Source organism: Triticum urartu, chromosome 2 (assembly GCF_003073215.2).
Source record: "Triticum urartu cultivar G1812 chromosome 2, Tu2.1, whole genome shotgun sequence".
Classification (NCBI taxonomy): Eukaryota; Viridiplantae; Streptophyta; class Magnoliopsida; order Poales; family Poaceae; genus Triticum; species Triticum urartu.
Window position 1 is genome coordinate 649,531,299 of NC_053023.1, and position 12,498 is coordinate 649,543,796.

General features: G+C 47.9%; 1 protein-coding gene across 1 annotated transcript; it reads left to right on the forward strand.

The window, feature by feature from the left end:
- Nucleotides 1-3,666: 3,666 nt before the first annotated feature.
- Nucleotides 3,667-5,167, forward strand: LOC125533885. The gene has a single exon (XM_048697214.1). The coding sequence runs from the start codon at nt 3,825-3,827 to the stop codon at nt 5,079-5,081; it is 1,257 nt and encodes a 418-aa protein (XP_048553171.1). The 5' UTR covers nt 3,667-3,824; the 3' UTR covers nt 5,082-5,167.
- Nucleotides 5,168-12,498: the final 7,331 nt, after the last annotated feature.

Below are 12,498 nucleotides of genomic sequence, written 5' to 3' on the forward strand. Positions count from 1 at the left end.
TATTACTTCTACTACTATGGCTAACACGTTTAGCAATAAAGTAAAGTAATTTACATGGCGTTTCTCAATGACACGCAGGTCATACAAAAATAAAGACAACTCCTATGGCTCCTGCCGGTTGTCATACTCATCGACATGCAAGTCGTGATTCCTATTACAATAGCATGAACATCTCATACATCACATATATATCATTCATCATTCATCACAACTTTGGCCATATCACATCACAAAATACTTGCTGCAAAAACAAGTTAGACGTCCTCTAATTCTTGTTGCAAGTTTTACGTGGCTGCAAGAGGGTTCTAGCATGAACGTTTTCTTACCTACGTTAAAGCCACAACGTGATTTTTCAACTTCTATTTACCCTTCATAAGGACTCTTTTCATCAAATCCACTCCAACTAAAGTGGGAGAGACAGACACCCGCCAGCCACCTTATGCAACTAGTGCATGTCAGTCGGTGGAACCGGTCTCACGTAAGCGTACGTGTAAGGTTGGTCCGGACCACTTCATCCCACAATACCGTTGAAGCAAAATAAGACTAGTAGCGGCAAGAAAGTTGACAACATCTACGCCCACAACAAATTGTGTTCTACTCATGCAAAAAGAACTACGCATAGACCTAGCTCATGATGTCACTGTTGGGGAACATTGCAGAAAACAAAAAATTTCCTACGGTTTCACCAAGATCCATCTATGAGTTCATCTAGCAACGAGTGATCAGATTGCATCTACATACCTTTGTAGATCACGCGCGGAAGCGTTCAAAGAACGGGGATGAGGAAGTCGTACTCGACGTGATCCAAATCACCGGAGATCCTAGCGCCGAACGGACGACACCTCCGTGTTCAACACACGTACGGTCAGCGTGATGTCTCCTCCTTCTTGATCCAGCAAGGGGGAAGGAGAGGTTGATGATGATCCAGCAGCACGACGGCGTGGTGGTGGATGCAGCAGTCACCGTAGCAGGGCTTCGCCGTTCTTCTGCGAGAGGGAGAGGTGTAGCAGGGGAGAGGGAGGCGCCAAGAGTCAAGGGTGCGGCTGCCCCTCCCTCCCCCCTTTATATAGGCTCCCCAAAGGGGGGGGGCGGCGGCCAAGGGTGGAGTGGCCCCCAAGGCAAGTGGGGCGCCCCCCACCCTAGGGTTTCCAACCCTAGGCGCAGGGGGTGGGCCAAGGGGGGCGCACCAGCCCACTATGGGCTGGTTCCCCTCCCCACTTCAGCCCATGGGGCCCTCCGGGATGGGTGGTCCCACCCGGTGGACCCCCGGGACCCATCCGGTGGTCCCGGTACAATACCGGTGACCCCCGAAACTCTCCCGATTGCCGAAATAGCACTTCCTATATATAATTCTTCACCTCCGGACCATTCCGGAACTCCTCATGACGTCCGGGATCTCATCCGGGACTCCGAACAACTTTCGGGTTACTGCATATTCATATCTCTACAACCCTAGCGTCACTGAACCTTAAGTGTGTAGACCCTACGGGTTCGGGAGACATGTAGACATGACCGAGATGGCTCTCCGGTCAATAACCAACAGCGGGATCTGGATACCCATGTTGGCTCCCACATGCTCCTCGATGATCTCATCCGATGAACCACGATGTCGAGGATTCAAGCAACCCCGTATACAATTCCCTTTGTCAATCGGTACGTTACTTGCCCGAGATTCGATCGTCGGTATCCCAATACCTCGTTCAATCTCGTTACCGGCAAGTCACTTTACTCGTACCGTAATGCATGATCCCGTGACCAGACACTTGGTCACTTTGAGCTCATTATGATGATGCATTACCGAGTGGGCCCAGAGATACCTCTCCGTCATACGGAGTGACAAATCCCAGTCTTGATCCGTGTCAACCCAACAGACACTTTCGGAGATACCCGTAGTATACCTTTATAGTCACCCAGTTACGTTGTGACGTTTGGTACACCCAAAGCACTCCTACGGTATCCGGGAGTTACACGATCTCATGGTCTAAGGAAAAGATACTTGACATTGGAAAAACTCTAGCAAACGAACTATACGATCTTGTGCTATGTTTAGGATTGGGTCTTGTCCATCACATCATTCTCCTAATGATGTGATCTCATTATCATGACATCTAATGTCCATAGTCAGGAAACCATGACTATCTATTGATCAATGAGCTAGTCAACTAGAGGCTTACTAGGGACATGTTGGTGTCTATGTATTCACACATGTATTACGATTTCCGGATAACACAATTATAGCATGAATAAAAGACAATTATCATGAACAAGGAAATATAATAATAATCCTTTTATTATTGCCTCTAGGGCATATTTCCAACAATAAGGACATATTACTTTGTGTTAGCATTTGCAATTGAATGAGGATAACGGTCATCAACTCATCATCTATATTAACCAGCAACCAGATCCTGGCACACAAGCAGATATCCATCGATCTAGAGTAGTGCGTTTGCTCAAATTTTCAAAGATGTACTAGTATATACGGTACTACCTTAGTCAATGCGGCAAGTTAGGTGTGGCGGACGCCAAAGCTAGCCAGATAGCTTGGTCCGCCACGGTGAATCGCCATGAAATCTGTATCCGCTAGAACACGCACGCTCGACTCACCCTGACGAAACAGAACTCCCAAAATCCACCGGAGGTGACCAGATAGTCGCGGGCGACGCCTTCCGTAAAAGCTACCTCGTACTCGTCGTACATCCACTGGAAACCCCAGAACCCCTCTCCGGCGAGCGAATAACAGGGGGCCCCAACCACGGCAGGGTAAAAATAGGGAAACAGGAGATGTGAGGCAAAAATGGTGGGGCGACCGTACCTGCGCCGACGACGAGAAGCGGATCCCCACTGCGGTCCTGCCCTTCACCTTCGGCTGCAGCCGCGGCCCGTACCTGCGCCGACGACGAGAAGCGGATCCCACCGCGGTCCTGCCCTTCGCGTTCGGCTGCAGCCGCGGCCCGTACCTGCGCCGCCGACGAGAAGCGGATCCCCACCGCGGTCTTGCCCTTCTCGTTCGGATGCAGCCGCAGCAATGGTTGCCTCTGTCCGCCGGATTTGGGGGAGAAATGGAACGAATGGGGCGAGAACTGAGAAGAAAGGAAAATGGATGAGGGAAGGAGACAGAGGCGTGGCTCACCCTTCGTGCTTTCTACTTTCTCCATGACAAGTGGGGCCCGCGCCACGGATGCGTCCCGCGCGATGCGAACCGGCTGGACGAGGAGAGCGGCGCTTGTGGGAGGGCCCAACCCCACGCGTGTTCGGTCGCTCCCGACCAGATACCGCCTGACGCCGATGACCGCGCGATCTAGGCTGATCGAGCGGCTCGCGTTCGGCCGCTCGTTTCGCCCAGATGGTGCGCGTGCACTTTGAAGTTTTTAGGGGGAAAAAATGCCTGATTGGCTGCAGTTGGACACCTTTCTGATTTTTTTCCGTTGAGGGCTTGGACACCTTTCTGAATGGCTGTGACGAAAGGTGATTTTGATTCTGTATTTTCCCGGACATTCTTTTTCTTGCGAACACTTTTCCTGGACTTTTGGGTGTGCCAAAGGCAGAACGTTTTCGCGGGCTTTCTACCTTATCCTTGTGGCTCTTCCAGCGCGCGGGCCGCCTTTCCGCGGGCCTGGTGCACGACCGCGATGTCGGCCTAACAATCGCTTCAGCTCCCCTGAAAAAACAGAGAAAATCCTTTCATTCCTTTTTTTTGCGTCTCCCGCTGGATCCGCGGCGATTCACGTGGCCGTTAGCCGATACGAAGATCGCCGGTACGACGTCTTTGGAGTTTGGATCGCCGGCAGGTTGGCTGCTGGGCGCCAGCGTCGTCATCGCCGATGGACCGGAAGCGCCCCTCGGCCGCGCGTGCGCGCGGCAGCAAGCGCCCTCGACGCACAGCCGACGCCGTCCCCGCCTCGGACGCCTCTGGGTGGGCGTCCCTGCACGCGGATTTAGTTCGTCTGGTCGGGTGGAGGGCGCTGGCCGGCGACATCCGGGACTACGTCCGGTTCCGCGCCGTCTGCCCCCACTGGCGGGCATGCTCCGTCTGCCCGCGCGGCCGCGGCGTTGTCGACCCGCGGTTCTACCCGCGCAGGTGGATGATGCTGCCGGAGGGCCACGGCCTGTACCCTGGCCACGGCAGGCTGCGCGGGTACATCCGCTTCTTCAACCTCTCCACCGGCGCCATCGTGCGCTGCCTGCTCCCGCTTTTCAAGAACCACTGCGTCCTCGACTCGGTCGACGGCCTCCTCCTCCTGCAACGGGACGAGGACACGGCCGTCCGTCTCCTAAACCCCTTCACCGGCGACATTGTGGACCTCCCGCCGCTCGCGACCCTCGTGCCTCCTCCCGGATCCAACCCGACCATCAATGGAATAGCCTGGGGGTATTTTAGAAACATCGGTGCCACCTCCGTTAGCGTCAGTGCAGATGGAGCAGTCATCACTGTCATGATCGTGTTTTATAACATATCTGTGTTAGGCTTTGCTACCTCCAAGGACCATCGGTGGAATGTCCCGAGCTGGAGGCTCTCACCAATTGGGAGGCTGATATCATCCCAAGGCAAGCTATACATGATGGATAACCCCACATTTGACACCGTTCTTCATGGTGACACTCAGATTTTCCAGATCAGCCCACCTGAGCACGAGGGGATGGCATCAGGTTCGTCTCCGATGCCATCAAAGAAGTTGATTGCCACATGCCCGGCCGGCAAAATGCCCACCCCTCAGTACCTGGCACAATGTGACTCGGAGATCCTGGTGATCGGGTATAGGGACGGATTCTTCACGCACCCCTTGGTTTACAGACTCTCCGACCTTATCCTTGACAGGATCGTCCCAGTAACTAGTATCGAAGGCAATGTTCTGTTCATTGCTGAAAGGATTCTGAGTGTGAGCCGTAGTGCCTTGCCGAACCTTGCTGGTGACTCCATTGTAATCGTTCATCCCCGCGAAGTATATTTGGCGGAATGCCGCCTCAATACTGACACATGGTTACAGGCAGCGGATGGACGTATCGCAAGATGTGATTTATCGAGGCCTTACAGCCTCATTTATCATATCTTCTCTTGTTGCCACCGTGCTTCTTGGTGAGCTAACTATTCTCCCTAATTTGTTGTTCTGTAACCAGAGTCCTTTGTGTTACTTGGTGAGCTAATTATTTTACCAAATATGCCTACAGGAACAAAGGCACAATTCTGTATCAGTATAAGAATCATAACAATTGGAAGGTGAAGAGAAAGTGGCGCCAGGGGGTAAGTCTGACCTGCAATACCTTTATTCTAGTGACCTTTCTCTTTCCACTTCTGCTGAAGATCCACTACCCAGCCTTAATATAGCAATCTGGCTAGCCAATGTCTTAGCTTACATGGAAGTAATAAAATCGGCTACAATCCAAAATTAGAGATTGTTCAAAAATAATAATCAGAGAGCCAGCCTTATCTTTGACCTTTCGTTATCATCAGATTTTGAGATGTGTGACATATTGCCATTCAAATTCACAAACATTTCTGGACCAGATAGTTCTTATATGTACATAGTTTTCTTGACAAATGCTGAAAAAGATTCGTGTGGTTGTTAGTTACAATCATTATTTCGGTAACTTATGCTCTGCAATCAACCTTTGTGGTGCACTTATGCAATTAATTTTGGTCCAGGCAACTTCATTCTTATATATAAATGTACAGTGCAAAATTTATCTTTGAAATGTATCATTTCTCAAGAAATTTATTGTTTTTTCTCTTCACAGGGAAATGCATTTGAGCTTTTTTTTACGGCATTTGAGCTTGAATATCCCGTTCACTCAATACCAGATGTTGTATCAAAACAGTAGTATTTCCACCAACGCAATTAGATGATTTCTTAGTTTTACACATATTTTCCCGGCGCAGATTTAGAAGCTCATCAATTATCTATCTAGATACTGCTTCTTTTTGCATGTTTTCTTCTTCTTTTGCAGTTACTCAGATTGGTTCGCTTTTTGACATGTTCTCTTTTCGCAGGCATAAATGATTCCACACCACAATGGTAGTCGCTGCCTCACTGACTTTCCTCTCCATTGTTACCATCACGGAAAGGAGATGAGTCTTATTTGTTGACATGGTTTGAGTAATTTTTTTTCTTATGTTCTCATTGCTTTGACAAGGACGTTTTCTCATTTAATAAATTATTCTACCTTCATATACTGCTAGGTACTACCTCTTCTAGATTGCTCGTCGCACCAGGCTATATATGGACAAAACATGGACACCACCAACTCATGGAAGCGACACCCATTGGACTCACCCCGAGATTCTTGTGTTAAAACTTAAAACTACTAACAAAGTGTTCCGTTACCATTTTATTGATCATAAAGTATAAAATCATTGATGTTGATGGCTAGATAACAATTATTACAAATATAAAGTACTCAATTATAGCATTCCAGTATTCCCCGGGCTGGAAGATGGGTCTTGAGTCTGGAGTGCGTTGAGTAGTGCTTATGCAAAACCTGGATTATGTTGCTATGTTTTAGTTTGAGTGTGTTGGTTGTTGATGTTTTCCTAGTCTGATGATCAGTAGGGGTTTGGTGAAGGTGTCAGGCTTTTGTTCCTTGGTAAAATTGTTTCCTGTTGGTGGTGGTAGCGTTTTTGTTGTAATGATTACTTAGTTTCTTCCTTTTGATCAAAAAATGCATTCCACGGTATTGTTTGGCAAAATAATAGAACCTGGGTTCCGGTGTACCCAATTTCGAAACCTTTAGCAAGGACATATTTACATGTTTAAAAAAGTCACGTACATATATCTTGAGTAAAAACGTACTGATGTCATTTTTTTGTAAAGTTATGACCATTTGTGCCTTGGATAAAAATGACATAACAATAATGCTACTTACCATTCGATGGATTTTCATTTTTCATTTTTTTCGAGGGAAAACCTCACCCTTTTATAATCGAGTTTAACAAGATTTGCGGATTAACAAGCCATATGTAATGCCCAAGTACATATGGGAGAAATTAAAACTTCGAAAGAGTATGTGTGCCTACATGTTCAACTTTCTACTTTCATGGCGAAAGCGAATCTATTCATATGCTTTACTGCTTTCCTTGCTTTCCTTCATTACTACAGTAGGATTGTCCGGTCCGTTAGAGGAGAGTGAGCTATGTCGTCGACTAGAGCTAGTGCTTCTCGGCAAGCTAGGGCCCCCAAGGTCTCCAGGTCATCATATTGATACAACCAATGTTGAGGACCCCAAGAACCGCCCCCAGTCATCGTGGGCAACAAGAACAATGGTGCATCTGTGAGAGTTCTTGCTCACACTAGAATCTTGATTGATTTTGGTGAAACCATGTGGAGGCGGTATCCATTTTGGCCACAACCCGCGTGTCAAAATCCTTCTTCTCCGGCTGAGACAAACGAGATTCGACAGGAATATCCCGATAAAACATTGTGTTGCCATCAGACTTTGAGCTATGTCTTCATGTAATGCCTTCCTCCTTGCACCCCACATGACCAACTAAGTCACATGATCTTTGTCACTTCTGGGTAGCTTGTCAGTAGTGTTGAATGATCAATTCCTCGCGCATGGCTCGGTGAACTTAGGAAGATCGGCAAGCACCCATGTGCATCTTGCCATTGTGCACTCTAGCAAAGCGTGACACCAAGAATACTCATCACCACAATTCATGCACTTAGTGGAGGGTGGCCATGTTGTAACACCCACAATGCGGCTATATCTCCCACGTGTCGGGCACGACTTAGAGGCATAGTCGCATAGTAGGTTTGTCGCAAGAGGGGTAATCTTCACACAATCCCATGTACTGAATAAGAAAGGGATAAAGAGATGGCTTACAATCGCCACTTCACACAAATACAAGTTAAACATACATCATCTAGAATACAATTAAGGTCCGACTACGAAACCAAAATAAAAGAAGACAACCCCAAATGCTAGATCCCCGATCGTCCCAACTGGGCTCCACTACTGATCAACAGGAAATGAAACAACACAACGAACACGATCTTCATCGAGCTCCCACTTAAGCTCGGTTGCGTCATCTGCACTGAAATCATCGGCACCTACAACTGTTTGAAAGTATCTGTAAGTCACGAGGACTCAGCAATCTCACACCCGCGAGATCAAGACTATTTAAGCTTATGGGTAAGAAAGGGTAGTGAGGTGGAGCTGCAGCAAGCACTAGCATATATGGTGGCTAACATACGTAAATAAGAGCGAGAAGAGAAGCAACGCAACGGTCGTGAACTAGAAGTGATCAAGAAGTGATCCTGAAACTACTTACATTCAAGCATAACACAAGAACCGTATTCACTTCCCGGACTCCGCCGAGAAGAGACCATCACGGCCACACACGCGGTTGATTCATTTTAGTTAAAGTTAAGTGTCAAGTTCTCTACAACCGGATATTAACAAATTCCCATCTGTCCATAACCGCGGGCACGGCTTTCGAAAGTTCAAACCCTATAGGGGTGTCCCAACTTAGCCCATCACAAACTCTCATGGTCAACGAAGGATATTCCTTCTCCCAGGAAGACCCGATCAGACTCGAAATCCCAGTTACAAGACATTTCGACAATGGTAAAACAAGACCAGCAAAGCCGCCCGAATGTGCCGACAAATCTCGATAGGACCTGCACATATCTCATTCTCAGGGCACACTGGATGAGCCAGACGTCGGGTTGGCATAGACCCTGGTTGCCCAGGGGGTGCCGGACATCGCTTAGGTTGGACCAACACTTAGAGAAGCACTGGCCCGGGGTGGGGGGGGGGTTAAAATAAAGATGACCCTCGAGAGCGCGACTCCCAAGGGAAAAGTAGGTGGTGGTGAGGCAAATGGTAAAACCAAGGTTGGGCCTTGCTGGAGGAGTTTTATTCAAAGCGAATTGTCAAGGGGTTCCCATAACACCCAACCGCGTAAGGAACGCAAAATCAAGGAACATAATACCGGTATGACTGAAACTAGGGCGGCAAGAGTGAAACAGAACACCAGGCATAAGGCCGAGCCTTCCATCCTTTACCAAGTATATAGATGCATTAATTAAATAAGAGATAATAACGATATCCCAACAAAATCCATGTTCCAACAAGGAACAAACTTCATCTTCACCTGCAACTAGCAACGCTACAAGAGGGGCTGAGCAAAAGCGGTAACATAGCCACACAAGGATTTGCTAGGAAGGTGGGTTAGAGGCTTGACATGGCAATATGGGAGGCATGATATAGCAAGTGGTAGGTAGCGCGGCATAGCAATAGAGCGAACAACTAGCAAGCAAAGATAGAAGTGATTTCGAGGGTATGGTCATCTTGCCTGCAAAGTTCTCAGAGTTGTCGAAAGCTTGATCCTCGTTAGCGTACTCAACAGGTTCCTCGATCACGTACTCGTCTCCTGGCTCTACCCAAAGAAAGAACACAAGCAAATGACCAACAATCAATCACGGTGCAATGCACAAGCCACATGATGCAATACATGGCATGACATGCGAAATGTGATATGCAATGCATATGCGTGCTCCAGAAGGAAAATAATGAACAAGGCATCAACTTGGCAAAGCAAGTGTGCCGCTGGAAAGATGAGAAGATTTCGGGTGAAATCGATATAAAGATCACTGGAATGGGATGCACGGTTTGCAAATGGCAAGCAAAACAAGGTTGATGCTAAACTGCGATTAACAGCACAATGCCACTAGAATGCAACAAGAAACTAAGCTAATGCACCCCAACATATCAACAAGGCATATGGCAGTGATGTACTCAAGATGCTTGACAAAACATGAACGCTGAGCTACAGTTAAATCACACAAGAGCAGGTTCAAACAAGCATGGCAAAAGTGCAAAAGATATCAGCTTCACAGACTTAGTGAAAATACTAACATGCCAGAAATAATATCAGGAAGCAATGTTTAGAGCAAGCAAACAACATGCTATAGGAACATATCATAGTAAAAAAAGGCATGGCATGAATCTACTAAATGCATAGAACAAAAGTCCCATACTGATCATGAGCCAAAAAGGCGCAGAAGGTATGATGGCGCTCATGTAAACATAGCAAGTTTTATTAACAGTTTCAGACTTAGCAGAAAATAGAGCATGGCATAAACAGAATTATGAGGGCATCTTTGCGAGCTCAAATCACTCACCACAAGGCATTTCATGACAATATAAGTATACTAACAGCAAGAAGATATGTTGATGAAGCTAAACATGACAAGACCAAGTTCATAGCATGCAAGGATCACTAACAACAACCAAGGCAAAATTGATTAACATGTAAACAACCTATCAGAAACATTTTATAGCAAAAGTAGAGCAATAATAAGACATGCTAGGGCACTCCATAATTGCAAAAAGGGGCATAGATGGATAGAGCATAACCATATGTTCAAAACATCCTTACTGAAGCAACTCAAAACAAGCATGGATCTCACTGTAGCATCATATTTATATGGCATAAAAATAACAGCAGAACAAGGACAGCAAAATCCTAAGACCCTGAAATCAGCAATATCACGAAGGCTGCTTTGCATGCTTGTGCTAGTCACCACATAGATCACAAAAATATATGGCAAGCACCCCTGTAAAGATAGCATGGCATAGATCAAAACACATGTAGAGCTCATGCCCAAATGATGCACACATCAAATGTGACAAAAATGACAAATCACCCTAAACTGATAAGTAACATGAGTAAACATTTTATAGCACTCTTGCATCAATGATTTGGGTATCAAGATGAACTCAAACAAGCATGCCACAATGGAATGAAATGAAGAGCATCTCTCAATGAACATTTTGATATCTCATACACGCAAAACGAAGCAGTATGTAAGAAGTTATGGCATGTTGAACAAGGCACCAGAATGCAATAATTAAGGGACTTCGCCGAAATTTAGACCTCGCGGGAAACTGGACGAGACGGATCGGGACGAGGAGATCTGGGGCTGTTTGGAACGGGGCCTGGTGGATCTCATCCAACCCGGCCCAGATCTGGCCGGACTTGAACTCCGGCGAGGCGTCACGGGCTCTGGCGACGAGGGGCGGCGGCGGAGGCGGCATCCGGCGACGCGGGGTGCGGCGCGGCGAGCTAGCGCAGCGGTGGCGCGGAGGAGATGGAGCGGGAGGCGGGCGAACGGCGGCGGCGCACGGGCGCGGCTCGGTTCGGGCCCGGCGGGGGCCGGACCTGGGCCCGTGGCGGGCGGGCGCGGGAGGCGGCGAAGTGGGCGCGGGGGTGGTGACGTGGCGCGTTGTGGTTGGACGAGAGGCGACTGTAGACATGACCGGGCGGAGGGAGATTTGTCCGGCGGCGCGAGGTGGAAGGAGATTAGGGTTTCATCCGCGAAAATTCAGAGGGAGACACATATTTATAGGTAGGAGGAGGTAGGAGTGTCCAAATGAAGTGTAGTTTTTGCCCACACGATCGTGATCCGACGACGGAGAACATGGAAGGGGTTTGGATGGGTTATTGGGCCGTTTTGGAGGGGTGTTGGATTGCAACACACAAGAGGCCTTCGCGGTTAGCCGGTTAACCGTTGGAGCCTCAAACAGACTCCAAATGGAACAAAATTTGACAGGCGGTCTATCGGTGGTGTACCAAGGCCACTTGGCAAATCTCTGTCCATTCCGAGAACGTTTAACACCTGCTCACGAAAAGAGACAAAAGGGTGCGCCCGTGCATGTGGGAGTGTCGGATTGCGAAACGGACAACGGGGAAAGCGCTCGGATGCATGAGACGAATATGAATGTAAATGCGATGCACATGATGACATGATATGAATTGCATGACACGAACAAAAGACAAAACAAAGACAAAACCCAACCACGAAGGAAATCTCCTATCGCATCTCCGGAAAAGGCACGGGTCGGAGTTACAAATATGGAAAGTTGTATCTGAGGCGTTACACATGTGCATGCACTCGTCGAAGTATCACTTACCCCTCCTCTTGCGCTGTGCCTAGACATCTTCCTCCTGATCGATCTTGACCTCCCTGACTTCCTTCTTGTCGACTGCAATAACACTGCCTTGTATGGAATGGTATCTCTCACCCCTGATTTTACTCTATACCAATCGCATTCTTTGCCCGGCCAAACACGGCATGGCTGGGAAATGAGAATTCTGACTAATTGACATCCTCTCTCCTTCAACAAGGCATCTCGCATCCATGATCTTTCCATGTCTATCAAAAAGCACCGTTCGGATTGCCTCAAGGCGGATGAGAACCCCAGACAGCTGATCTGAGGAATAATCGTCGAATTTCTCAGAGAATCCACAGCTTAATAGTGACGTTACCGTCTCTTTGCTAAATCTGAGTTCCCGTGAAGCAACACCATTCCTGCTAGTACTACCTCCTCCTTTTCTGGTACCCAGTGAGCGTTGCTCCCACACTTCAGTTTCCACGGGGATCATGGTGGGCAGCACTGACAAATCAATCTAAAATTCGAGAGGAAGAATGGCACCCGGGTTGCAGGCAAGGGCACTGAGAAGAATGGAGACCACAAGTGTGGTAGCTTCCCAAAATC

What these genes read in the sequence shown, in the direction of transcription:
- LOC125533885 (XM_048697214.1), top strand. Translation starts at nt 3,825, where the DNA reads ATGGACCGGAAGCGCCCCTCGGCCGCGCGTGCGCGCGGCAGCAAGCGC.